Consider the following 26,917-nt stretch of genomic DNA (forward strand, 5'->3'; position numbering starts at 1 on the left):
CAAAAAAAAAAAAAAAAAAAAAAAGAAAGCTAGAGTAGCAATACTCATATCAGATCAAATAGACTTTAAAATAAAGAATGTTACAAGAGACAAGGAAGGACAGTACATAATGATCAAGGGATCAATCTAAGAAGAAGGTATAACAATTATAAATATATATGCACCCAACATAGAGCACCTCAACACATAAGGCAACTGCTAACAGCTATAAAAGAGGAAATGGACAGTAACACAATAATACTGGGGGACTTTTAACACCTCACTTACACCAATGGACAGATCATCCAAAATGAAAATAAATAAGGAAACAGAAGCTTTAAATGACACAACAGACCAGATAGAATTGATATTTATAGGACATTCCATCCAAAAACAGCAGATTACACTTTCTTCTCAAGTGTGCATGGAACATTCTCCAGGATATATCACATCTTGGGTCACAAATCAAGCCTCAGTAAATTTAAGAAAATTGAAATCATATCAAGCATCTTTTCTGACCACAAAGCTATGAGATTAGAAATGAATTACAGGGAGAAAAATGTAAAAAACACAAACATGTGGAGGCTAAACAATACATTACTATATAACCAAGAGATCACTGAAGAAATCAAAGAGGAAATCAAAAAATACCTAGAGACACGACGATCCAAAACCTATGGGATGCAGCAAAAGCAGTTCTAACAGGTAAGTTTATAACTATACAAGCCTACCTCAAGAAACAAGAAAAATCTCAAATAAACAATCTAACCTTGCACCTAAAGGAACTAGAGAAAGAAGAACAAACAAAACCCAAAGTTAGCAGAAGGAAAAAAATCATAAAGCTCAGAGCAGAAGTACATGAAACTGAAACAAAGAAAACAATAGCAAAGATCAATAAAACTAAAAGCTGGTTCTTTGAGAAGATAAACAAAATTGATAAACCATTAGCCAGACTCATCAAGAATAAGAGGGAGAAAACTCAAATCAATAAAATTAGAAATGAAAAAGGAGAAGTTACAACAGACACCACAGAAATACAAAGCATCCTAAGAGACTACTACAAGCAACTCTATGCCAATAAAATGGACAACCTGGAAGAAATGGACAAATTCTTAGAAAGGTATAACCTTCCAAGACTGAACCAGGAAGAAATAGAAAATATGAACAGACCAATCACAAGTAATGAAATTGAAACTGTGATTAAAAATCTTACAACAGAAAAAAAAAAAATCTTCCAACAGGGGCTTCCCTGGTGGCCCAGTTGTTGAGAGTCTGCCTGCCAATGCAGGGGACACGGGTTCAAGCCCTGGTCTGGGAAGATCCCACATGCTGCGGAGCGGCTGGGCCCGTGAGCCACAACTACTGAGCCTGCGCGTCTGCAGCCTGTGCTCCGCCACGAGAGGCCACGACAGTGAGAAGCCCCCGCACTGCGATGAAGAGTGGCCCCCACTCACCACAACTGGAGAAAGCCCTCGCACAGAAACTAAGACCCAACACAGCCAAAAATAATAAATAAATTAATTTTAAAAAGCTGATGCAGCCACAGATAAAATAAAAATAAATTAAAGAAAAAAAATATTCCAACAAACACAAGTCCAGGACCAGATGGCTTCACAGGTGAATTCTATCAAGCATTTAGAGAAGAGCTAACACCCATCCTTCTCAAACTCTTCCAAAAAATTGTGGAGGAACACTCCCAAACTCATTCTGTAAGGCCACTGTCACCCTGATACCAAAACCAGACAAAGATACTACAAAAAAAGAAAATTACAGACCAATATCATTGATGAATACAGATGCAAAAATCCTTAACAAAATACTAGCAAACAGAATCCAACAACACATTAAAGGGATCATACACCACGATCAAGTGGGATTTATCCCAGGGATACAAGGATTCTTCAATATACGCAAATCAATCAATGTGATACACCACATTAACAAATTGAAGAATAAAAACCATATGATCATCTCAATAGATGCAGAAAAAGCTTTTGACAAAATTCAACACTGGTTTATGATAAAAACTCTCCAGAAAGTGGGCATACAGGGAACCTACTGTATAATACAGAGAACTCTACTCAATATTCTGTGATAACCTATCTGAGAAAAGAATCTGAAAAAGAATGAATATATGTATATGTATAACTAAATCACTTTGCTGTACACCTGAAACACATCATAAATCAACTATACTCCAGTATAAAATTTTGTAACGTAAAACAAACTCCCAAAAAACTCTCACTTTTCAAATAGCTCTTTGTTGCTATGTTATATTATTGTAAAGGTTAATTAAGTTATTAAAAAGATATTCTAAGCTTGTTTCTAAAGCTGATCACTGTAATCTATCCTTGGATGAAAATTAGATGCCCATAATGTATAACCAGGGGATTATACATACAAGGAAAAAAAAATCATTTAGAGCTTCCCTGGTGGCGCAGTGGTTAAGAATCCGCCTGCCAATGCAGGGGACACGGGTTCCAGCCCTGGTCTGGGAAGATCCCACATGCTGCAGAGCAACTAAGCCCGTATGCCACAACTACTGAGCCTGCGCTCTACAGCCTGCGAACCACAACTACTGAAGCCCGTGCGCCTAGAGCCTGTGCTCCGCAACAAGAGAAGCCGCCGCAATGGAAGTCTGCACACCAAAGTGAAGAGTAGCCCCCGCTTTCTGCAACCAGAGAAAAGCCTGCGCGCAACAACGAAGACCCAACGCTGGCAAAAATAAAATAAATAAATTTGTTTAAAAAAATCATTTAAAAGAATGTGTCCAACCCAGATAAAAGGCCTCTTATCAGGTATTCTTAAGTACATCAGGCACAAAGAAACTGAAGAGAATCAACTTCCAAGAATTAAGGTACTTTTACCCTAATTACTAGAAGTGCCCAACAGAGGACTTCCTGAGCACTGATGTCAGTCTTCCCCTCCTCCGATCCTTACAAGTGCTGACCCTTTATTTCCAGTTTGCAGCAAGACGGTTCACCACTGGGGACACCTTCTGTACTACTCCTTTGTGGCAATTTCTCTGGCATTAACACCTCGTTGGGAGACTAGTTTAGAAGAGATAACATCTAGGGACTTCCCTGGTGGTCCAGTGGTTGGGACTCCGTGCTCCCAATGCAGGGCACCCAGGTTCGATCCTTGGTCAGGGAACTAGATCCCACATGCCACAACTAAAGATCCCGAATGCAGCAATGAAGATCCCACGTGCAGCAACAAAGACCCGATGCAGCCAAATAAGTAAATAAATATTAAAAAAAAAAAGAAGAGGTAACATCTAAAGTTGTAAATCTTGATTAAATTGCACGGTGGATTTTGACAGGGAAACGAAACCTTTAGATAGCTAACCATTGCTCCAGTGGAAGCTGCTGTATCCTTGGAAATGGCTGCTCCAACAAGGGCTATCTTACAGGCGGGAGCCATTCCTCCAGCGGAGACTATTATCCCAGGGAAAATGCACCCAAGGGTAAGGAGAGACCTCCGATATATTCAGGAGCTCCTCTGTACTCCGAGTTACCCAGGGGGCCCATTTTCAGTCCAGCTAGCACCCGCAGAGGCATAAGTTACTAACCAACTGCCTCTAGGGTTCTGCCTCTAAGAGAAATTTATAATAAAAATCAAGAAACAGGGCTTCCCTGGTGGCGCGGTGGTTGAGAGTCCGCCTGCCAATGCAGGGGACACGGGTTCGTGCCCCGGTCTGGGAGGATCCCACATGCCGCGGAGCGGCTGGGCTCGTGAGCCATGGCTGCTGAGCCTGTGCGTCCGGAGCCTGTGCTCCGCGACGGGAGAGGCCACAGCGGTGAGAGGCCCGTGTACCACAAAAAAAAAAAAAAAAAAAAAAAAAACTATAAAAAAAAAAAAAAATCAAGAAACAATAAGAGGGCTTCCTTGGTGGCGCAGTGGTTGAGAATCCGCCTGCCAATGCAGGGGACACGTGTTCGAGCCCTGGTCCGGGAAGATCCCACATGCCACAGAGTGACTAAGCCTGTGCGCCACAGCTACTGAGCCTGCGCTCTAGAGCCCGCGAGTCACAACTACTGAGACTGCGTGCCACAACTACTGAAGCCTGTGAGCCTAGAGCCCGTACTCTGCAACAAGAGAAGCCACCTCAATGAGAAGCCCGCACACTGCAAAGAAAGGGTAGCCCCCGCTCGCTTCAACTAGAGAAAGCCCACATGCAGCAACGAAAATCCAATTCAGCCAAAAATAAATAAATTAAAATAAATAAATTTTTTAAAAAAAGAAACAATAAGAGTTCATGTGCTTTTTTTCAATGTCCGATTTAAGTCTGGCAGAAGTTGGAAAGTTTTGCTGAGGATTCTAAGCTTTCCACAAAGAAGTTTATTTGGTTAATGATCTCACCAGGGGGGATTTACAAATCTTATCCAACTGCTGCACCCCAGAGAAAGAACAGCATATAATACTGGCAGCCTGAGACCAACAGGGCCACACAGTGTACCGCCTGCGGAACAAAGCTGTCCCCGAGGCAGACCCACAGTGGAATTACTAAATAAATTCTATTCATAGGGATAGATGGGACCATATGATTAATTATTTAATAAAGGCTATAAAATTTTTTTCAGTAAAACCTGTCAATTACAAAGAAGTAAAAAAAAGTCCAACAGGAATTAAACGAAAATCTGACAGTATTTCAAGAAAGGTTAATAGAAACTTTTGAAAAGTATATGAATGTGGATCCCTCCTCTCTGGAGGGACAGGCCCTTTTGGCTATGCATTTCATAGCCCAGCCTGCCCAGTCAGGCACAAAATTCAAAAAGCAATGGCCGGACTTCCCTGGTGGCACAGTGGTTAAGAATCCATCTGCCAATGCAGGGGACATGGGTTTGATCTCTGGTCCGGGAAGATCCCACATGCCGCGGAGCAACTAAAGCTCCTGCGCCACGACTACTGAGCCTGTGCTCTAGAGCACACGAGCTACAACTACTGAAGCCCACACCACAACTACTGAAGCCCGTGCACCTAAAGCCCGTGCTCTGCAACAAGAGAAGCCACTGAAATGAGAAGCGTGTACACCACAATGAAGAGTAGCCCCCGCTCTCTACAACTCGCGAAAGCCCGCGTGCAGCAATGAAGACCCAATGCGGCCAAATAAACATACATTTTTAAAATAAATAAATAAATAAATATGTGGTAAAAAGCAATGGCCGGTCCTCAGACACCTATAAGCGACTTGCTCCAATTGGCTTATTCAGTTTTCAATAATAGGAATATAACCTAAAAGATTAAATGCACCCAAAGAAATATACAAAAGGCCCAAATGATGGCAGTAACTTGGTCCTCTGAAAAACCACTAAAGGGGAGGCTGGGCTTTCTGGGCCAATCTGGCCATGGTAAACCACAGGGCCCGTGGGTACCAAGACAGTGTACCCTACATGGACGAGGGGGCACTGAAGGAAAGACTGTCATCAATGTACCCTTTGCAAATAGCCAGGGCACTGGCAGAGGGAATGCCCCAGATGCCAGAAAGCGACAGGGATCCCTCGGCCTTTGATGGTTTTACAATCGAAAGACTGGGGGGGGGGGGGGGGCCCAAGGCCAAAAGGGGATCCACCTAGAGATACCATCTACATAACTACTGTCGAGCCTCAAACTTCAGGTGGTAATTGACGTGGTGAGCCACTTGATAAAATTTCTCATAAACACCAGTGCAACCCTTTCAGTCTTAACCCAAGACTGAAAGCCTTAACAACCATAGGAAATATGTAATGGGAGTGTCAAGAAAGAGACAGGGGCACACTTCCCTGGAACCCCTTTTGCGCAACATCAATGGCTGGTCGTTTTTACATTCCTTTTTGTTTGTGCCTGATTGTCCTCTCTCTTTAACGGAAGGAACTTATAACTAGATTAGGCGACACTTTGTTTCTCGAGGGACAAGGAAGCCACCCTTATCACTAAATGATATTAACCAAAAAAAAAGAAAAACAGAGTAAATCTATAACTAAAATAAAAGTCTCGGGCTTCCCTGGTGGCACAGTGGTTGAGAGTCCGCCTGCCGATGCAAGGAACACGGGTTCGTGCCCCGGTCCGGGAAGATCCCACATGCCGCGAAGCGGCTGGGCCCGTGAGCCATGGCCACTGAGCCTGCGCGTCCGGAGCCTGTGCTCTGCAATGGGAGAGGCCACAACAGTGAGAGGCCTGCGTACCGAAAAAAAAAAAAAAAAAAAGTCTCAATAAACCCCTAAGTATAAAACATTAAGGTTCCGGGCCTAGCCAAAAGCAAACAGATTGAGGCCTCAAGTAACTGCCTTCCAGATTTGTAAAATGTTTTGAAAAAATGGTTTGGGTCTCCAAGACGGTGGCTACAATCTCTTTTAATAACTCTTCTAATGCTTATTGCTGTATTTCTTTCTTTTTTTCTTAAATAAACTTATTTATTTTATTTATGTATTTAGTTTTTTGACTGCGTTGGATCTTCGTTGCTGCACGCGGGCTTTCTCTAGTTGCAGAGAGTGGGGGAGGGGTGCAATGGGAGAGGCCACAGCAGTGAGAGGCCCGAGTACCGCACCAAAAAAAAAAAAAAAAAAAAAGAATAATGCTAACAGGAGGGGCATTGGCTTCTGGTTCTTCTAACAGAGAAGGGACAGTCAGCCAGGTGTTTTACTTCTTCCCCAGGCAGGCCTACATTCCATCTCAGCAGAAAGTAGTTAATGATAGGTTGTCACCCATTACCCCCCTTTAAGCATAAAGGGTAAACACCTGGAGGGGGGAATGATACGGACAGAGTAAAAGGACAAAGTAGGTAATTAAATAGTTAATCCCAGTAAGTGGTTATAAGTAAAGAAAAAGGTATGGGAGACCCCTGTAAGTTAATGATCACTCAAGAAAGCAGGTTTGCTTAACCACAAAACCATGCAACAGAAGCATGAGACATGCCACAAAACAACAAAACAATGGTGGAATGAGACCCACATCCTGCCCAGTGAGCTCAGGTTAATGATTCCTAGGACACACGTGCACTAAAAACAAACATATAAGGAAAGGGTGACATTATACTAAAACTTGAAATGATTTATCATATGTTAGTGTATGTTACCGCCTTTTTGCTCATTTCCATTGCGCCATGACAGTCCTGGTTTGACCATGTAGGAACAAGAAAACTCCCCACCCGACTTGGAAAAGGAATTGATGATGGAAGCTTGATGTCTCCTCAATAATGAGGAAGAAGGTGGTCTTCTCACCCTCCCCATTCTTCCTTTGATTACAAAACTATAGCTCACCATGTTCTCCAGATGGCACCCTCTCACCCACCCCCTTGTAAGCCTCTCAAGTGTCCTACTCTAATAAGTCACTTCTTATCTATCACTTTGCCTCTCCCTGAATTCTTTCTGCTCTAACGAACGGGAGCTACTCGGACCACGCACACCCCACCCCCAATGCATTTCTGCGGTTTCATCAGTAGATTGGCTTTACTGCTCCGGGGCAAGCAGACCCACGTTTGGTTCAGTAACACCCTCACCCAAGCCCCACTGAAGTGGCGGCCAGGTCTGAGCTGTGCCTAAGAGGCACCCCTTCCCTACAGAGTAAACACATGTGTTTACTGCACCAGGACATGCTCCTCTGGTAGACCTGATAAGCGACTCTCTGGACTGCCTCCGGCTCCAGGGCTCTCATCAACCTTCTAGGTCTAGGCAGTCAAGGCCCAAATTTTGCAGCTTCCCAATCATCCCCTCTCTCACTTCTCCGGGATAGCCCAGGCCTCCGGCCAACTTCCTAGTTCAGTCCAGGCAAGGATCAGGGCTTGGGGAGGGGGCTGGCTTCCTGCTCCGTCTGGCCTGTTTGTCCATCACAACAGACAACTTGGGTAGAGAGGCAATGTGGAAACCAACCAAGGCCGGGATGTGCGGACCAGGTGCGGGCGGGGAGCGAGGGCTCCGGGCAAGCGGTCGGCGCACTCAAGTTAGGCGCACACGTGGCCGCAGACTCCTTGGGCATGTGCAGGTTACGGGGAGAGTTGCGGGTGGCACCAGACCGGCCGAGGCTGGAGTCTCTACCCCAGGACTCTTAAGGACACCGACGGGAACCCACACAGGGCCCCAGCTCAACGTTCCTCAGTTGCCCAGAGCCCCCCACTTACCTCCTCCGCTGCGCTTGCCGCCTCTGCGGGGCGCGCTGCCTTTTCGGGCGCGGGGCATGCCGGGAATTGGGCGCGGCGGGGCGCGGGGTCAGGGACCCGGCGGGCAGGGGCTCCAGACCAGCGAGTCGCCGGCCAATGCGCTGAGTTGAGACTTGGGCAGACGACGGGAGCCACACGCCGCGCGCGCCACCATCTTCGCGAGGCGCCCCGCCCTGCCGAACGTGTCGAAGCGCCCCACCCTGCTAAATGGGTGGCCGGGAAGGCGAGTTCCTGGTCTCCCGGTTCATGGAACCTCTCCATGCGGCCGAAACTACTATTCCCAAGGTGCTGCGCGCGGATTACCGCCCCCCCTCGCTGGGCGCAGAGCACCTTGGGAATTGTAGTCAGCTCCCGGGACCCACAAGCCCACGACGCTCTAGCTGAACTATGCACCCACAATGCCTTGCGGCGTTCCCACCCCCTCGCCCAACACGTTTAGTCGTTAACTCTGTAGCTGCCCACGACGCAGGACCGGCATCTCTGGGTACTTGCAGCGGGACGCTCGCGACAGGAAGAGGGTGGGTTTCGTAGAATTGGGGAACAGCCAAACCTCAGGCAGTGAAAGAAAAAGTAACTTTATGATGAAAGCAGATTACAGACAACAGCTTAGCACTTAAAGACCTTAGCCAAGATCTCCTCAGGGGCCCACCTGCCCCTGGACGGGTCTCCTGTGACCATTCCATGGACGCAGTGAAGTGTAGAACAGAGCCCTGGGCTGGCAACCTTAACCTTCTGGAACACCGACTCTTCCTGGGGCTGCTTTCTTGTCAGGAGGGATGAGGTGATCTCAGAGGGCGTCTAGTTTTAAAACAGTATGTTTTTTTCTGGCCTCTTCCACTCCCCAGGGATCCCATGGGAAGTGGGGTGTGTGCATGGGAGAAGTGACTGTAAGCTAAACAGAACAAGAGTGGGACAAAGTCTTCCCTCCAGGACTGGAAAGATGGCAGCAGGAACATGAAGGTCAGAGGCAGGTGACTCCTGGCTTTATGTTGCTTCTTCAGGCCTGGGCTCCTGGCAGGTAGGGCCAGCCCAGCCCGAGTAACAACGGCAGCTGAAGGACTCCCAATCTCCAGGGCTGCCATCTGGCTCCAGGTGCAGAAAGACTTCCAGTTGTCCTGGGTCTTGCCAAGCACATCGGCCATGGCCATGGCACCGCTGGTGACTGCAGGCCATGGCTGCCCTGGTCACGTTGATCACATAAGGGCCCAGGGTGCTCACTAGGTAGTCATGGAGATGCCAGCACTCCTCCTGAGGAGAGGGAAGGGATGTATCAATGCTTCTGCTCCATGGCCCTGACATGGTCTTTCCCCATCTCTGGGACCCCAGCATGGGCTGTGTGGCAGGCTGGAGGGGGCAATGATCACCTCAGAACTGGAGAAGCTCAGGTCCCCCCAGAGCACCACGCCGGCTGCCCCCAGTGCAGCGGTCACACCAATGGTCTGCACAAGTTCATCCTGGAGGCAGAGAGCTGCTAAGCCAGGGCTGGGCTGGCCAGCTCCATCTGGCCCAACCTCCACCTTCAAGAACTTTCATGGCTCACTGCCATGATCCGATTCCACCCCTAGAGGAGGGCTCCTTGGCCCTGAGCCTCTGAGTGGCTTCTCAGGCCCTCAGAGAATGTCATGCCTCCCCAGTCAGACCCCTAGACTTCAGTTTTCACTCACCTGGGACAGGAACCTCCCAGAGCTCCGGTGTGTGAGGCGGGCATAGGCCAGGACAGGCAGGGGATGTGGGTGCCCAGCGAGGGCCACACGGAAGGCCTCCTCCAGGCGGTATCGGACAAATGCGTGGTGGTGAGCAGGTGGTAACCTGGGTGGGAGGTATATGCTGGGGAAGAGGGCGCTGGAGGCGGCCCAGAGCCAATGCAGTTGGGTGTTGCGGGCAAGGGTGGCTGCATGGCAGTGGCCCGTGTAATTGGAAGCTGTACCATGCCAGCCATTGCCACAGGCCGGGAAGCGATAGAAGCCCCAGAGCCCATGGGGCTGCAGTGCCCGGCCTAGCCGCAGTGTATCCTCCATCAGTGCACGGGCTGCCTGTTCAAAGCCGATACGGGCCTTGTAGAGCTGCTCCTGGGGGTCCAGGTTGGGGAATACCCGCCGTGCCCAAGCCCAGGAGGCTGTCTGGTAGACCTGGCGGCAGCCCCAGTTCCCAGACCAGAGTGGACACCATTCCTCCCAGTCCAGTACTGCCAGGCCAGCGAAGCCAGGTTGCAGGCTGTGGCGGATCTGATAGGCAGCCCGTGCCAGGTGGCGGTCAAGGGGCACAGCCTGGGGGATGCCCCCGTTGTGAGCTGTGCCCCTCGGCCCAAGGTAGGGATAGAAGCCGAGCTGGTTCTTGTAGAAGATGGTGACATTCTGGCCGTGGAAACGCTGGCCACGGTTGGCTGCGATGCCCAGGGCCTCTAGTGGCAGGTGCACGCCAAAGCGGGCCTTACAGTGTGCTGAGGGCACATTCCACAGCACCAAGAAGGGGCGTTCAGGGGCTTGCAGCAGGGGCTGGCCACATCCCAAGCACAGGGCCACCCCTAGCACCAGGGCCAGGCCTAGCTGCATGGTCATGCCCCAGGGATGGAAACCTGCAGGAGAGAGGGGGTGTGAGCTTAGACTCCATGGCCATGGCCACACCTTCCACACAGCAGAGAAAGCTGGGAAAACTCCTCCAGCTCCTCCTCACAAGAAAGGGAGGTGCGTAAAGCCTGGTTCCCAAGGGGTCTCATAGGCCTCTCAGAGCAGCCACAACCCAAGCTGGCTTGGGCAGCTCCCCTTCTGTATTGTCCATCTCTGCCATGGCACCACCGTGCCCTCTCACACCTCCCCCACCTACCGCTTTCACAAGTCCCCTTCTTTCCTCTGCCCATTTTGTTTCCTGCCCCAAGAACACTCAGCCCCCACCTTGCCTGGCTTAATTTCTACTCAGCACTCAGGTCTCTGCTATGGCATCACCTGCCCTGGGAGGTCTACCAGATCTCCAAGTGGAGTGAGGAAACTTGAGCTCCCACTGTCCCAGCATGGATCCTGCCACAGTATGCCTGCCCTGTCCCTTGGGCTGAGACCCTATCTGTCTAGTTCCCCACTGCCCGTGCCCAATCCAGGGCCTGTAACACAGCAGGTGCCCAGTGAATGGTGATGAGTGAATGTCTCCTTGTCCCCTGGGCCTGGCAGAGTGAGAGAGGTAAAAGGCAGGTGTCCCTCCACCCATGGCCCTAAGGCTGAGGTGGATCTGAGGGCCCCTGCAGGGACAGAGGACCTAAGACAAGGCTGGGAGATGAGGGTGGGGGTCAACAAATACACTGTCACAACCACACCCAACAGAAGCCTTTATTCAGCCACACTGAGAGCTCTGAGCCACAGCCATGGCGCCATCTCCACTGGCACTCAGGAAACATGCCTAGGCTGAAGCTGTCCTCGGGGGATAGAAGCTGAGGGATGGCCAGTGGGCTGAGGCTGGTACTGTCCTGGGCAGTCAACTGACCCAGAAAGACAGCATCTTGCCCTGGGTAAGCCCTCAGATGTCTTTCTCCATCCAGAATATGGGGCGTCTTCTCAGGTCTTGGTATTGAGTCTCCAGCAGGCTTTGTGGAGGGGGCCCTCCTGGAGGTGGGGGTAGGGTGGTCAAGGGCTCAGGCAGGGGTGGGGGTGGCGGCAATGATGACCCCTTGGGGGCTCTTGGGGCAGCTTGGGCAGTCAGGCTAGGGGCCCTGCAGGGTGGCCGGGGAAAGGAGGCCCTGGGGAAGGCACTGAGCAGGGTGGCAGGCAGCCACCGACTGGTGAAGACCAGGCCCTGCACAGGCTCACCCAGCTGGTATCCCAGGTGGGCGTAAAAGTGCAGCTGGTCATGGGTGGTGAGGTGTAGCCGGCGGAAGCCCCGGGCCTGAGCAAAGGCTTCAAGGCCCTCCATGAGGCAGCGGCCAAAGCCACGGCCCCTCAAGGCTCGGGCCACCACCACCGTCTCCACTAGGAGGCTCTGGGGCCGGTCCAGCACCCGTGACAGGCGGGCATGGCCCACCACAATGGGGTCTGCCTCTGGCGTGGGACGGGGGCTCAGCAGCATCAAGCAGAGGGGGAAGGCATCTGAGGACTGGCCCAAGGAGTGCAGGCGGGAGGCGCGGCTGCGGGGCCACTGCTCATTGATGAGGTCGGCACAGGCATCCAGGAGCTCAGGTCGGCAGTGCACAGGCTCCAGGGTCAGCTCAGCCAGGTTGGGGGCTGGGGTCTCCTCTGGCTGGCGTGCGGGATCCAGGGTCAGCTCAGTTGAGCCAGGACTGAGGGTCATCTCTGGATGGCATGCAGAACCCAGGGTCAACTCAGCTAGCCTGGGGCTCAGGGTCAGATCTGGCTGGTGTGTAGGATCCAGGATCAGCTTGGCCAGGTTGGATCTCAGGGTCACCTCTGGCTGGCATGCAGGATCCAGAGTCAGTTAGGCTGGAGTGGTACTCAGGATCAGCACCACCTGGTGTATAGGGTCTAGGGTAGGAGTCAGCTTGGCTGGGCCAGGGCTCAGAGTCAGCTCTTGCCTACATGTAGGATCCAGGCTCAGATGCCAGGCTGGGAGCCAAGGTCATCTCCTGCTGGGTTCCAGGTGGCTCAGTGCCAGGCTGGGGGTTAAGGCCACAGTCTCCAGGCAGTGGTATCTCCTGAGACCAGAAGGGTGCTCCTCCTGTGGACAACAGCCATGCTGGGCTGTGCCAGAAGGGAGGATGGGGCTGGGGCAGGGAGTGGCTGACAGAGTGCTAAGGAGGGCCACACATCCTGGAACTGGTGGGCTGCACCTTGTCCCCATACTCACCTGATGGCACAGGTGACCTGGAGGATCCCATCCCCTATACCTGGGGGACCTGACTCAGGTGGAGAGCAGAGGGGATGGATCCTGGGTGCTCTGCCTTACACTGGATGGAGGCTGAGGGCTAAAGGCTAGGGCAGAAATCAAGACTCCAGGCCCCAGCCTTCTCTGACTACCGCTTTGTCCTCCCCAGGAGAGTAGATCCAGCCCTACACCATTGCAGCTGGCTGACCATCAGACAGAGCATACAAACTAGACACCACGACCCCCTGCTTAAACGCTGTATTCCCTTCGGAGGGAACACAGCTTCCCTAGGAACTCCCCTAGGGAAGTTCCCTGTCCCACCCTTCTCCCTACTCCAGGTCCCAGCCTTTTTGACCACCTGGGCCATGCCTGCCACCTAACCGATATTGGGGTGCCATTAACCCACCCATCAGGCTCAAATTTCCCCTCCCTGGACTGCCTTCCCTACCAGGGGCACAGAGTCCCTGGCTCCCTCCCCAACACTGCCCAGCTCAGGACACTTTGACTGGGCATGGACCCAACTGCCCCTCAAAAAGGGCCCGGCTCACACAGCAACGTGGCTCCTGCAGGCCTGGTTCCCCACTGGCCTGTTTCGTAGACACCCTAGCTAGATAAGAACCACAGCTTCCTTCCTACATCCACAGGGGTGTCCAACGGCTACCAGGTTGGGGGCTCAGACCTCCTGACCCCGAACTCCATTGTGTGCCCATCCTACCACAGGCTCTGCTGGCAGAAGGGTCAATGCTCGGGGATTTCTAGCGATAGGTGGCCGCTGGGCCCCACCCTTCTACCCACCTGTTCCAGAGAGGATGCCCTGGCTCCCCTTCCCCACCTCCGCAGGAAGGCCCCGTGAGCTTGAGGCCAATTCCACACTGATCAGTAACAGGTAGCCCCCTCCCCTCATACCACATCCCACTCAGAGGGCTATAAGCCCCTCACCTGCATCAGCCACCTCCGCAGCAGCTGCACCCCTGGACCAGGAGAGAGGAAACCCCAGGATCCGCCCCTGAGCCTGGAGCCCCAGACTTCCCCCTCAGGCTTAACCCTTTCTGTGCCGACCCCACCCACTGTGGGTGGGGCTCCCGGGTCCACAGAGAGAGGCGACAGTCTCTCCTGCCTCGGTTTTCCCCTTCCTCCCACTGGGTGACAAACCGTGGAGTTTGGGGGTGGGGGCTTCGGGAGCTTGACTCCGGGCGGCTGTGGCTCGGCATGCTCTGGGAGGGAACGACAGACGCAAAGAGGGCGTGCGGGGCGGCTTAGTCACTTGAGAACTGTACGCGCGGAGCGGACGGGGAGAGCGGGGGACAATGAGGACGAATACGCCGCGCATGGGGAGGGGGGCAGTACTGACATGCTGACGCCTGGCTCCGGGACGCTCCGTGTCCTCGCTCCACACGGATCTGTATCTCGCTGTCTCTGGCTCGGACTCCTCCGGCACGCGGCGCTCGCACCCTAGCGGTGAGGCGGACGCACTGCAGCCGTCACGGCCCGCGGCACACCACCAGGTCCCGGGTCTTCGGGGCGGCCAGCCCCCGGCCCCGGCCCCTCGCGTCATAACACAGACCCGACGCAGACTGGATCTGTGCCCTGGTTTTACCTCTGCCCCTCCCGCCCTTGCTTATCCAGGCCCAGCTCCCAGTGAGCGCGAACCGAGCGCCAGCTCCATTACGGGTGGGCTGGGCTTCCATCTCGCCCCGCCCCGCCCCAGACTCAGATAGGTCTCCCCCCAGTTCAGCTTTGTTTCGGCTCACGTCAGCCTCCTGCCCAGCGTGGAAACGGTCAGGTGGAGCTTCCTCCCGAAATTTGGGCCCAACCCTGAGAAGCAGCCGCCCTCGGACAGACATCAAATCTGAGCAAGAGAAAAGAATTTTCCTGTGCCCTCTGGATCCCAGCGCCTGCACGTTTTAGGTGCTCAATAAACAGCTCTTGAAGTTAGAATCATGTCTGCTTTATTTGTGAGGCTGTTACCTCTGAACGGATTCAGGCTGCAGTACAGGGCTGATTACCGTCGACATATAGTAGGAGCCAAAGGGCTCCATCGCTATAGAGGTAGAAGTAGAGGGTAGAGATTCAAACCCAGATTCACCTGGGTTTGAATCTCAGCTGCTCTATTTTCTGTCTGCAACCTTGGGTAAAGTGCTTACCCTCCCTGTGTGTGCCTCAGTTTCCTCATAGCGTCATGTTAGGATTGCACAATTAAGTTAGACTACTTAAAATGCCTAGCACAGGACTCGGAAAAAGTAGGCACCCAGTGAATGTCAGCTCTTTCTTCCTTCCTTCCTTCCTCCCTCCCTCCCTTTCTTTCTTTCAGCATGCGGGATCTTAGTTCCCTGACCAGGGATCGAACCCCCGCCCCCTGCAGTAGAAGCACGGAGTCTTAACCACTGGACCGCCAGGGAAGTCCAGAGCGTCAGTTCTTGTGATTGCTGCAGTTTAAAGACTGGCTCAATGTCTCTGGAAGAAATATTTTTAACTCTGCTGGGTGGGGGTGCCCAAGGCTCTAACACCTTATGCAACTATCTTGGTCTGTAAGCAGGTGTGAATGGGCTAGCATATGCTCATGACAGTGCCTGAGTGTACTTCTGACTGTGACCATGACTCATGTGACTGTGCCTGTACTTGAGAAAGCTGTAGCCAGGTCCAGATTGCATTAGGTACTCAATGTGTGCATGTGCCAATCGCCACACGCCTCACTGCTCACACCATGTTCCCGTCCACCCATGGTAGCAGCGACATTTGAACTCCACAGCCAACCGATCCTTGAGTGAGAGGGCACCTCGGAGGGTCAGAGGCCCACCACCAGGCGTGGACTCGATGGAGAAACTGGTGGGGCTGAGGATGAGGCGGGCCTCGGGGTGACTGGGGCGCCGAGCACAACGGCCATGGCCAGAGCACAGGACTTGACTGCACAGAAGAGCCCCACTGGTCACATTCAGGATGAAGGGCCCCAGTGTCGTGTCAACATACTCCTTGATGGCCTGGCAGGATTCCTAGGTGGGAGGGGGAGCGTCAGGACACCACGGCCATGCACGGGTCCACCTAGGGCATTGAGGCACTCACCTGCTGGTCAACCAGGACTGCAGGGGTAAAGGGTGGGCCAGGGTCTCCCCAGTCAGCCTGGAAGCCCCACTCCTGCCCCCACCCTCACCCCCATCCTGGGCTTGAGCTCACCTTGGTTCTTGTGTTCTCCCAGCTCACCCAGAGCACCACTCCTGCTGCCCCCTGGGCTGCACTCTCCCCCAGGCTGTGCTCCAGCTCCTCCTGGGGAAAGGACAGCATAGCTCTGTGGGGCCTCCCTCCGTCCCCACAGCAGCCTGCTGTAACACTATTGCATGGGACAAATAATTCATAGCCTGCTCTAGCTGTGGTGGCCAGAGGCAAGCCTGCTCTTACTCTAGCCTGTGAGTGCCATGCAGGCAGGGATGATTTCTTTCTGAAGAATGCTGAATTGTCTGTGCCTAGCACAGAACTTGGCACACAGTAGGTGCTCAAAGAATGTGAGAGGGAATGGATGAAAGTGTCCCAAGGCTAAAGTGCCCCAGGGCTATGTGGCCTCACTTACTGGACTAATGCCTGACAATGTAGGTTACAAGGTGGGTGGGGTCACAGGAGACTCACCAGGGGCAGAAAGCGGTTAGTCATGTCGTAGAAGATCTGGACGTAGGGCAGCACTGGCAGATCAGGGAACCCTGCACCCACGGCCAAACGGAATGCCTCACCCACACGGTGCTGCACAAACATCCGTGCCTTCTTCGTGCCCTCCAGTGCTGCAGGCAGGTAGATGCTGGGGTAGAGGGCACGGCTCTGGCCCCACAGCCACCCCAGCTGGTCATTCTCGGCACGGATGCCTGGTGGGCACTGGCCAGTGTAGTTGGGATTTTTAAAGTCATAGTTATAGCAATCAGGGAAGCCATAGAAGCCCCAGAGGCCACGAGGCTGCAGTGCTTGTCCCAGCCTGAGGGTGCCTGCCATCCAGGCCCGCGCAGCCCCCTCAAACTGGTCCTGAGCTGCTGCCTCCACCCAAGGAGCTGGCCAGTCAGGGTGCTGCCCCTGTACCAGTGCCCGTGAGCGCTGCCGGTAAATGTCCTTGGTGTCCCAGTTGAAGGCCCAGCGTGGGCGCCATGCCTCCCAGTCAATAACTGCCAGCCCTGAGAAGTTGGATGCAGGCATGGCAGCCAGGATGTCCCGGAACGCGCGGGCCAGGTGGACAGCCAGGCTGGCATTCTGGGGCAGGCCACCGAATACGGGTTCCCCAGCAGGTGTGTAGTAAGGGTAGGTGCCCAGCTGGGAGCTGTAGAAAATGGTCATGTCAGGGCCGCGGAAGGTCTGCCCCGGGTTGGCCACCACATCAAAGACACTGACATCCACGTCCACGCCATGCCTCTCTAGACACCACTGGGTGTTTGCATTCCAGATGGTGGCGAAGGGCCGGTTGGGTACCAGGGGGTCCCTGGAGCCTTTGGCTATGCCGAGCAAGTTCAGGAAGAGGATGCAGATGGGAAGCAGGTGGGCTGCCGTGGCACAGGGCAGGTCTAGAGAAACCTGGCCAGGGGAAGCAGAGCTGAAAGCAGGCCTTGAACTCTCTGACCCCTACTGAGGGCAGGCAGGCCAAGTCCCTTATTAATCCACCTCTATTCTGGCTTCAGGTAAATATTGACCTGCAGGGTTCAGGGAAGTCAGAGGGCAAAGGAGAGGCATTGAGGGGAATATGGCCACTAGAGGGCACATCCGAGTTGCCTCTTGGGCCGACCTCTGCCCTCTGTCTCCCACAGGTCTTGTCCTGGCTTGCCCGCCCCCTTTCCCCAAGGGCCACAGAAGCCATGACATCTGTCTTGAGAAGAGTGGCTGAGAGCCAGGCCCTCAGCCCCCAGGCTGGCCGACTGACGGAGGCGGGGCCTTCCCTGTCTCTTTCCCCAGGAATCCTGGCCACCCATGCAGGAGGGCATGCTCAGTGACGCAGGAAAGGTCAGCCCAGCCCTCCTGCACACCCGCCAATCTGCCCACTTGTCCCTGCTGACCTCAGGGCTGAAAGGCCTCATTCTCCAAACTTCCTGACCTCAGGGTGAGGGCCTATGCAGGGCTCAGCAAGATTCTGTTCCTTAACTCTGGCCTCAGCTGCACCGAGACTCTTGGAGGAAGAAGCCGCTGCTAGAAACCCTGAGCTTTTGTAGGGGTCACCCCACCCAGTCTGGGGGCGGGCTGAGGGGCGGGCCCTGGGTTAGAGGGCTGGGCCAGACAGCAGAGCCACCTCTGCACTCCTAGCAAAGTGCTCTTGGTAGGAGGTGGGGCTAGGCCGGAAGTGGCCCCTCCCACTCTGTCAGCACTGGGGCTGGACTTTGTGGCTTTACTTGGGATGGTGTGGGGATGGAGGCAGTGCATGGGGGCCGTCTGGGTGGCAGATCCGACTGGGTGTGATACTGGAGTCTGGGTGCCTTCCCCACGTGCCTGCATTATGACACCTATGGGCCCTAGGCACTTTCACCTTTGCGGACCCATTCCTCAAAAAAACATTTTAAGGGAATGGTTAGGACTCTGTGCTTCCACTGCAGGGGACACGGGTTCGATCCCTGGTCGGGGAACTAAGATCCCACATGCTGCGCGGCCAAAAAAATACATATTTTTTTAAAAATATATTTTACGACTATACTGGCATAAGGACAGATATAATCCAGACTGAATTCATTATTTTATATTCATTATTCCTGTATTTTTTCTTCTGATTAAAAAAGATTAAAATTAAAACATTTTTGTGGGCCCGTATAAGTATTGTGGCCCTGTGCCTACAGTGCCTAGTGGATAAATCATCCCCCCTTTAGGGACCTGTGTCTGAAAGGAACTGTGTTCCTGAAGTCAGGGCTGCGTTGTCACCCTTTGTATATGTGCTGGATCAGTGACTGTGTCTGTGTAAAGCTCCAGTTAGTGGACATTTGGGACTCTCCACAAACTCCAGTAGTGTGTATGTGCAAGTGTGGGACCCAGTGCCTGGGACTTGGTGTGTGTGAGACCCTATTTTATGACCATGAGACCCCATGTTTGTGTGACCACGGGTATGAGCATGAGTGTATCAGTGAAGACGCGCTTGTTCATTCCTTCGTGATTTTGCTTGTTTGCTGATTCAGACGCTAGCAACTGAGACCTGCTAGGTGCTCAGGCCCAGGCTTGCCTGCCAGAGTGGGGTGAAGGAAACATCATGTTCCTGGCCCAGGTGAAAGCACTGAACAGCCCAGTCTGAACCTGAGCTCATAGCCAGGTCACAGCTGTGTGGGTCCGGTCACAGGTATGTCTGGATAACCTGTGTGTTGGCAGGTTACAGATGTGGGCAGGGTAGCTAACAGGTATGCATGGGTCACATCTGTGTAGGGGAGGTCACAGCTGTGTGTGGGGTCACAGTTGGGTAGGGGAAGTCACAGGTGTTGGGGAGATAGGTCACAGCTCCTCCTTCCTTGCCCTCTCTCTGCTGGCTCCATCATCTTATGGCCTTATTGATCGACACCTGAATCTACTCTCCAGCCGGCCTCTCCCCACCTTGGTCACAAGCAGCCAGGACACAAGCAGCCCTACCCCCACCATGTGATTTGACATCTCCCTCCCAGTGCTACCACCCTCTCTAGTCTCTGCCATCAGCAGCCAGAGGGATGAAGGATCACTTTACAACCTGAATCAATATCGATTTGGTGAGGATTGCTTCTCCAGGCTCTAACCACACAATCCCCTTGCCTGTATGCCTCTGGGGAGCACTCTCCACTGTCCAACATCTGACTTGGCCTTGGCATCCAAAGTGCATCTCCCTTTATGCTGTCATACCCCTGAGGATGGCAGTCTTTGCTGGTGTGGTTCATGGGTGCATCCCCAGCACCCAGCCCAGCCCTGGCACATGTGTGTGTTCAGTGTGTTCACTGAACAGGTAAGATAGTCACTATCATCAGACAAAATCAGGCCTGGTGCCACTCTAGGGCCACCTGCAGCATAACCCTCTGTCACACCCAAGCCTCAAACTCTGTCTCCATTTGTGTTCTGTCTTCCTCCAGCCTTTGCCCATGCTTTGTTCCCAGCATCAAGTTTCCCCCCCACCTTTCAAAACTCAGTGTAGGGACTCTCAATGTAGGGACTTCCCTGGCAGTCCAGGAGTTAGGAAACCGTGCTTCCACTGCAGGGGGCAGTGGTTCGATCCCTGGTCGGGGAACTAAGATCCCATGTGCCGTGCATGGTACGGCCCCCCCACCCCCCCAAAAAAAACCCAACCCAACCTCAATGTAGAAAGCACTTCCTTGAGGCTACTTCCCGAGTCCTTGTGGCTGGGGTGCCCTCCTCACTGCTCGACAGTTTCTTGAGTACATCTCGAGCCGGTATTATCTGAGGGCAGGGGATCAGTCATCACTGATAGGGACAGGAGGAATCCAGGTGTGGGTCCAATGGCTGAGGGGAGGGGCAGGGCCCCACCCAGAATAACTCACTTCAGAAGCAGAGGAAGTGAAGCAGGTCAGAGCTGGTATGACAGCTCTGGCTGCTACTTCTCTCCCCTGGGACAGCTGGGGACAAGCTATGCTCTCCCATGGCCATTATAGGGCTGACTGTTGAGGATGCCTCCCCCTCACCCCATCATGCATCTCTGCAGTGGGACAGGGACTGGACCTCATGATTCAGATCCCAATGCCCTGCTTGCCTCCCCCTGACCATACCCAGTGGAGGACTCTGAGCTAGATGGGGAGAAGTGCGTGTGGCTGAAGTCCACTGTCCTTGGGACTGCGGAGTGGAGGAGCCGCCCTTGCCTGTGAGAACAGCAGGGAGGAGTGATCTGGCTACCTGCCCAGCCAGGGAAGATCAAACATCCGCTTTCCCCTTTCTCCTTGGGTGGGCAAGGCGAGGCGACTGGCACCAGCCCAGCTGGGGATACAGTACCAAGTAGGAGAAGCACAATGAGCCCCACCCCTCACAGAAGGTTGTACCCAACTGCTTTCCAATCAATATGGATAAAGCAAGGTCCTTGGTGTTGGGGTAGACTGTGAGTCCCTCCACTCCCAGTGGCCCCTGCCCTAGCAGGACAGCTAGAGTGGGAAGCTCTGGCCTGCAGATCCCAGTGAATGCATTTTACAGATGAGAAGTCGCCAGCAGAGAGTCTCACAGAGACAGAACTGAGCTCAAACCTTATATGGAAGACCCTGAAATCTCTCTCACATGCCCTGGCCCAGGCACAGACAGTCCAAGCAAAGAAGCAGTTGTTTCATATTTAATTTACAAAAGAGACCCCAAAATAATAATAATAAACTATGCAGGGGCAGGGGAGTAGGGTCAGGTCCTCCCCGGCCCAGCTGTGCCCCTCTTCCTCTCTGGCAGGGAGAGAAGGGGCCTCCCACGGGACTGTCCCTCCCCCTTAGAACAGGGGGTGGGAGCTGGTACGGACACCCTACTGGGCATCCCAGGGGGTTCTGCCCCTTCAGACTCTGGTTTGTCCACCCCTTGTGGGCTCCTACATGCCTAGCAGAGCCCTTGTGGCAGAAGCCAGCTTGCCTGGCAGCTGCGTGAGAGACCCTTACAAAGTCCAGGTGAGGGCCAGGGCGGCCACAGCCAGCAGGCTGGTGAGGTGGGACCCAGACCAGGCCCCACTGGCACCCCCAGCTGCCCGCCTGCGGTCCCACTGGCATTGCTCGCCGCCCCAGCCTAAGTAGCACTGGCAGCGAAAGTGCGTCTGCAGGTGGTTGTGGTCGGCCCGACTGAGTTCCCCCTCTGGTCGCAGCTGCGGCTCACCAGGTGCGTGGCTAGGCACTAGGCGGAAGCTGCTGGCACTGAGGTGCAGGAAGGTATTAGCACTGGGGTCACGGCGCACACAGCGCCCGTGGCCGTGGCACTGGGCCCAGCTGCAATACTGGGCAGCCCAGGACACATTGACGACGTAGGGTACCAGCAACCGGGTCAGGTAATCCTTGAGGTACTGGCAGGTCTCCTGGGGGCAGAGGTCAGGGATCAGGGTCAGCTGTCTCAGCCCACAGGCCCAGATGGAAACTCTGTTTACACTGTGGTGACTGTACCTTCTTTTAACAATGCACACACACACACACACACACACACACACACACACACACACACGCAAGCATGCCTGAGCCCTCACTGTTCCTATTCCTTCTAAGAAGGGGGTGGGGGCAGGGACTGGAACCCAGCAGGGCAGATGGGGCAGGGTGGAACTCAACAGCTGGTCAGGACAGCAAATCCCCCTTCCTGGGAGAAGGGGAGGGACTGAGTCTTCTCTGTTGGGACTGGGGCTCCTTGGGTGGGGGACAGATGAGGGGACCACTTTGAGGTTTGCAGCCAAAAGCACAGATGCTCTGCCTGTCCCTGCAGACTCAGCTCCAGTAGGCTGGGTGGGTCTTACTTACCATGCTGGTGGTGTACCCCGCATCACCCCAGAGGATGACACCAGCTGCACCCAGGGCTGCACTCTCGCCAATGGTGGAGATGAGATCCATCTGCGTGGGAAGGAGATGGTCACTGGGGAATACTGAGACCACAGGGTGAGAAGGACAGACAGTGTGAGAAGGCCCTCCTTCTCACCCCTAGGCAGCAGCTGTTTCACTTTCTCCTTAAATGTTTAAGCCGTTTCCACCCCCACTTCTGGCCTCCCATTCCCAAGCCAAGGGCCCACTTGAGCCTAGTATGTACCTATCAGGATGGACCGCAAAGTCAGAATACTAGGCCCAAGTCCCTGCTCTGCCTGGATTTGCTGGGAAGTTCTGGGTAAATTTCTCAGCATCTCTGGCCCTCAATTTTTGTATCCACAAAATGGAGATAACAATGCCACCCTTTCATAGGGTTACAGAGATAATGAGGTGAGGAGATGTAGAGTAGCCAGTAAGCTTGGGGGCAGGAGGCCTGCAGTGGTTTCCCAAGGACGAAGGCAGGGCCCTGGGAGGCACATACCTCGCTAAGCCCTGTGAGTCTGCGGCTATAGGTGGGCCTCGTGAAGACGTAGACCGGGAGTGCATGGTTGGCATGGTGGGTGTGAGCCACGCGAAGGGCCTCCTGAACACGGAAGCTGACAAAGTTGCGGCCATGTGTGGAGGAAGCGAGTGTCTCTTCCAGGTATACAGAGGGGAAGAGGGCCGTGCTCTCGGCCCACAGCCAGGCCAGCTGGTCATTTCGGGAGACCTCAACATCAGGGCAGCGGCCTGTATAGGTCTCCCAGTTCTGCACATAATCATGGTTGTAACAGTCGGGGAAGAGGTAGAAGCCCCACAGGTGCCGAGGCCGAAATGCCTTGACAAATCGCAGTGTCTCCAGCATGAATTGGCGTGCAGCAAACTCAAACTCATACTGCGCCTGCTTCACTATGCGGTCTGGTGGCCAGTCAGGGTGGCGACTGGCCACCAACTGGCGTGATAATCGGCGGTACACGTCCTTGTCCTGCCAGTTGCGTACCCACACTGGCCGCCAGTCCTCCCAGTCGATGACTGCCAGCCCTGCAGGCTCCTGTGTACGAATGTAGCGTTCCACATGTCCCTTTAGCATCTCCAGGTGTACCCAGAGGCTGCCATTCTGTGGCACACCACCATGCACAGACCTCGCCACCGAATCGAAGTGTGGATACATGCCCAGCCGGTCACGGTAGAAGATGGTGATGTTCTGGTTCACGAAACCCTCATTAGGTGAGGCCTGCACATCAAAGGCCTTCATGTCCTTTGGGTCCAGTGGCACCTTGTGGCGTGGGCCACAGTCTTGTGTGGGCACATCCCATGCTACCACAAAGGGCCGGCCTGTGAAGATGGGTGGTGCTGTGGGCTTCAGCTCCGTGGCCCATGCCACCGCCAACACCAGGGCCAGTGTGACGGCAGGGCCCAGGCCTGCCCACATGCTGGGGGCTGCAGGAAGACAGTGTCACCTGCCTGGCACTAGCTCAGGAACTGGGGGAAAGGTGGGAGACAGCAAATCAGTCTATAGAATCCTGGAGGTGTCCACCCCAAACCCATCCATACTCCCAAAGCCCATGCTGTGTAGGGCACCGTGCCCAGGGTTGTTCAGACCCTGTTATTGGCTATAACAGGTCTGAGAGACCACAGACCACTGAGGCGCAGGAACTCACTGCCAGGGCTCCTTCCTGGAGCAGGTAGCCTACAGCTGGGCAGGAACTTGTTAGGTCTGTGACCCCTCTGAGAACTGGACGAATTGAGCTATAGACTCACTGCCCAGAGACTCACACATGGCTGAATACCACCCAGGACAAGGTTTCTGAGAGCCCCAAACCGAGGCCCACTCTACCCTGTGAAGTACTCTTGGTCCTGAGAAACCATAGCATTTGGGTAAGGCAAGGCACAGCTGATGAAGCAGCTAGGAAGCTGTAACAGCCCCAGAGCTGGTATCTTTTTTTGCACCCGCCCAGCAGCAGAGCGAGGCTAATAGACTTTTTGTCTCAGCGCAGACACTCTCCCAAGCTTGGTGGAGGCCCCGCGGGGACAAAGGGGTGGTGGATCTCCCACGGTGGCGCTGGCAGACCGGCATTTCCCTCTACAGCTACCAGAAATGATCGCGCCCCCGGGCCAAGCGGTCCGGGGTATAGCCCACTCCACCTGGCCTTTGTCCGGGACCCCGCCCCCGCCCCGCACGTGGGGGCTGAACCCGGCCCAGAGTTGGGGGGGGGGTCCTGGGCCGCCTCCCTGGGGGCTCAGAATAGAGCCTGCGGAGAGAGCCGCCAGGCTCGCACTGCCCTCCCTCACCTCGCGCAGGGAGCCGCCGGGACCTGCGCCATGGCCATCGCCATCCCCGCCCCAGCCCGGCCCGCTCCGGCCGCTCCACCAGGCACTGCCCCGGTTCGGCGCCTCTACTGGCTCCGCCCCCCCAGCCCGCGGGCCCTTTAAGAATTCAGCGCGGAGGCGGGCCCTGCGCAGGATTTGCGGCGGGGTCGGAAAGGTGTGCCTGACTTTCGGGTAGCCAGTGCTGCGTTTTGGGCTCCAAGGTCCCCAGATCCTCTGCCGAGGAATGTGACCATCAATCTGGAACCGTGAGACCCCTCCAAATGGGGCTTTCTTGTGGAGTCTCAGCCGTGAGGGCCAGTCAGCCCCAAATTCCCCCCCGCAGCCTGCGGCCGGTGGTACAGTCCTCGCTGCTCTGCGACGCGGCCAGCCGCTTAAAGGGACAGCATAAAGGACGGGGGTAGGGGAGGGAATAAAGGAGGTGGCGTTCCGTCCCGGCCAGAAGGAGGTGCTGTGGGACCCCGAAGCCTTGGCCGGGGGTAGTAGTGAATCTGGCTCAGCATCCCTGAGCGTAGTCTCCAGTCCTGGGGCCCCTTTGTATGGAAAGGGGGACGGTGACCAGAGCCGACCTCTGGTCTCGCAGGACAGTAATGTGCCGCCCCCTACGGATCAGGGCTCCCTTCCCCCGACCCTGGTCTGAAGGGAATCCCCGCCCCCTGCCAGACTTGGGGAGGTGGCCTAGCACCCGCGTCTTAGCTCTTCCAGGACTGCGTGGAGGCAGTGGTTGTCCGGGCAACACGAGCTGTGGGTCGCAGCTAGGCCCGCCCGGCTGGGGCCAGTAAGCCCAGCGGGCCCTGGGGATAGGGCGTCCCCCTGCCCCCGACCTGCATCAGGCACAGGCCAATCCCTGGGCTCCCATCGCCTCCTGTCCAGTCTCTGGGAGGCCTGTGGGAGCCCCCAAGGCTTCCTTTCAACTCTGAGGAAGCTGCCACCCTTGCAGAAGTTCCTGGACAGATGGCAGAGAAAGCCGGCCCGGCCAGAGGGTTTCCCCTGGGCCCCTGCCCAGTATCCTAAGTCCTTTGGTCCTGTAAGCCCCTCCCTCTGGGGAGCAGGCTTGGAGCTGGAATGGGGGGAGTATTCCTTGCCTCTTCCTAGATCCGCTCCCCCGGGATCCTCAGCTCCCCAAAGGGCCCGGGTCTGTATGGCCAGCCCATTCCCCGCCCGCGCGACTGGGAGGAGAGGCAGGGAGCGCTGCTGTGAGCGCATGTACCAGGGTGCAGACCAGTCGCCTGCCCTGGGCTCACCTGTGTGGGAGTCCGTCGGCCCAGTAGGTCGGCGGCCTCCCTCCTTCCCGGGGTAAGTCTCCAGAAAAGCTACTCGCACCAGCTGCTGCCCTCCGGGCAGCCCGCCGGCAGCTTGATAAACCCCATCCCTCCCACCCGCTCCCGCCTCCCGCCCCGGCCCTTTCTCCTCACTTCCTGCTGCCCCTCAGAGAGGAAAGGGCCAGGAACATGCGCGGGGGAGGGGACCGCCTTGACCGTTTCCCTCCGGCGTGCCCTGCAGGCTGGCTGCCCGCCCCACCCTTCCCCTGAGTAGGCCCTGGCCCAGCAAACTGCACCAGGTGACAGGAAGGCTGGGGGACCTGGTTCAGGTGCCAGCCTCCCCCATGCTGGCAGCTTCCTTAACACTGAAAGCTTTTCTCCCCAACCTGCCCTTAAGGTTGAGGCCCATCCTCAAATCCAGCAGCTTGTGAGTGGAGAGGCCCTGGTGGTGGCGTTTTGGGGAGTCAAACTACTTGGGGGATGTTTGGCAGATGATCCCCCAAAGCAGGTGGTGAAGAAGAGAACCAGCCCTGGGGTGGGGGTGTTGGGGGAACTTACAGGAGCTGAGTCAATTTTTTTCCACTGAGAGCGGAAGCATCCCAAGTGTGACAGAGTGGACAATGTGTTGATGTGGGTGACTGTTGGGGGGAGGGGCAGGGCCTGGGAGGGTTCTGCAGGGTGCTCTCCTGCCAGAGGATGTTCCTGGGTGGATTTCACTAAGATGCTGCAGAGTAAGGGGCTCCTTACCACATGGGTGAGGAAAGGGGTGTATTCCTGTGGGAAGGGGGTGCCCATAACGTGGCTAGCTCCCAGGAGGGCTGCAGCAGGTCCCAGCAGACCCCTCCAGAGGTACAAATCTGCACACCCTCAAATCACCCTGAGCCTACCCGCCCCCCGACCCTACCAGCCCACCTCCTTCATGCCCAGGCCCTCTCTCCTAACAGAGGCTGTGTAAGACTGGGGGACTGGGGGAGATGGGAACATATCCTGGAGTCTACCCT

At 54.8% G+C, this 26,917-nt stretch overlaps 4 protein-coding genes across 12 annotated transcripts in view; all 4 read right to left on the reverse strand.

The window, feature by feature from the left end:
• The window catches only part of IFRD2 (interferon related developmental regulator 2), a 33,086-nt gene extending 24,796 nt beyond the window's left edge, over positions 1-8,290 (reverse strand). For 2 of the 3 annotated variants that reach the window (XM_027120882.1, XM_027120880.1), the window contains exon 1: positions 8,075-8,247. In XM_027120882.1, coding sequence (XP_026976683.1) covers positions 8,075-8,132 — 58 coding nt within the window. In that variant the 5' untranslated portion in view covers positions 8,133-8,247. Of the gene's footprint in view, positions 1-8,074 lie in introns of all 3 variants that reach the window. The other variant, XM_027120881.1, reaches the window with a different exon arrangement.
• A 379-nt stretch (positions 8,291-8,669) lies between these two features.
• Positions 8,670-14,380, reverse strand: HYAL3 (hyaluronidase 3). Of its 3 annotated transcripts, none has more exons than XM_027120902.1 (4): positions 14,268-14,380; positions 9,778-9,922; positions 9,478-9,567; positions 8,670-9,361 (listed from the first exon to the last, which is right to left on the reverse strand). In XM_027120902.1, coding segments are annotated over exons 1-4 (501 nt in total). In that variant the 5' UTR covers positions 14,270-14,380; the 3' UTR covers positions 8,670-9,097. The 3 variants fall into 3 exon arrangements, with proteins under 3 accessions (XP_026976703.1, XP_026976701.1, XP_026976702.1); XM_027120900.1 differs by having other exon boundaries at positions 9,778-10,688; positions 14,268-14,373; XM_027120901.1 differs by lacking the exons at positions 9,478-9,567; positions 14,268-14,380 and having other exon boundaries at positions 8,673-9,361; positions 9,778-11,358.
• NAA80 (N-alpha-acetyltransferase 80, NatH catalytic subunit) lies at positions 11,417-14,261 on the reverse strand. Its single transcript, XM_027120912.1, is given in 2 exon segments — positions 11,417-12,481; positions 12,483-14,261. Coding segments are annotated over 2 exon segments (894 nt in total). The 5' UTR covers positions 12,513-14,261; the 3' UTR covers positions 11,417-11,617.
• A 468-nt stretch (positions 14,381-14,848) lies between the features above and the next one.
• Positions 14,849-26,214, reverse strand: HYAL2 (hyaluronidase 2). 5 transcript variants are annotated; one of them, XM_027120890.1, is made up of 6 exons: positions 25,899-26,005; positions 22,829-23,808; positions 22,288-22,377; positions 16,535-17,458; positions 16,088-16,177; positions 14,849-15,906 (listed from the first exon to the last, which is right to left on the reverse strand). In XM_027120890.1, exons 2-6 carry the CDS (start codon positions 23,756-23,758, stop codon positions 15,607-15,609), a joined length of 2,334 nt encoding a protein of 777 aa, XP_026976691.1. In that variant the 5' UTR covers positions 23,759-23,808; positions 25,899-26,005; the 3' UTR covers positions 14,849-15,606. The 5 variants fall into 5 exon arrangements, with proteins under 5 accessions (XP_026976691.1, XP_026976690.1, XP_026976695.1 ...); XM_027120889.1 differs by lacking the exon at positions 25,899-26,005 and adding an exon at positions 24,619-25,157; XM_027120894.1 differs by lacking the exons at positions 22,288-22,377; positions 22,829-23,808; positions 25,899-26,005 and adding an exon at positions 17,935-18,492.
• Positions 26,215-26,917: the final 703 nt, after the last annotated feature.

Source organism: Aethalodelphis obliquidens, unplaced genomic scaffold (genome assembly GCF_003676395.1).
Source record: "Aethalodelphis obliquidens isolate GAN/ISIS:26980383/991018 unplaced genomic scaffold, ASM367639v1 scaffold22, whole genome shotgun sequence".
Lineage (NCBI taxonomy): Eukaryota > Metazoa > Chordata > Mammalia > Artiodactyla > Delphinidae > Aethalodelphis > Aethalodelphis obliquidens.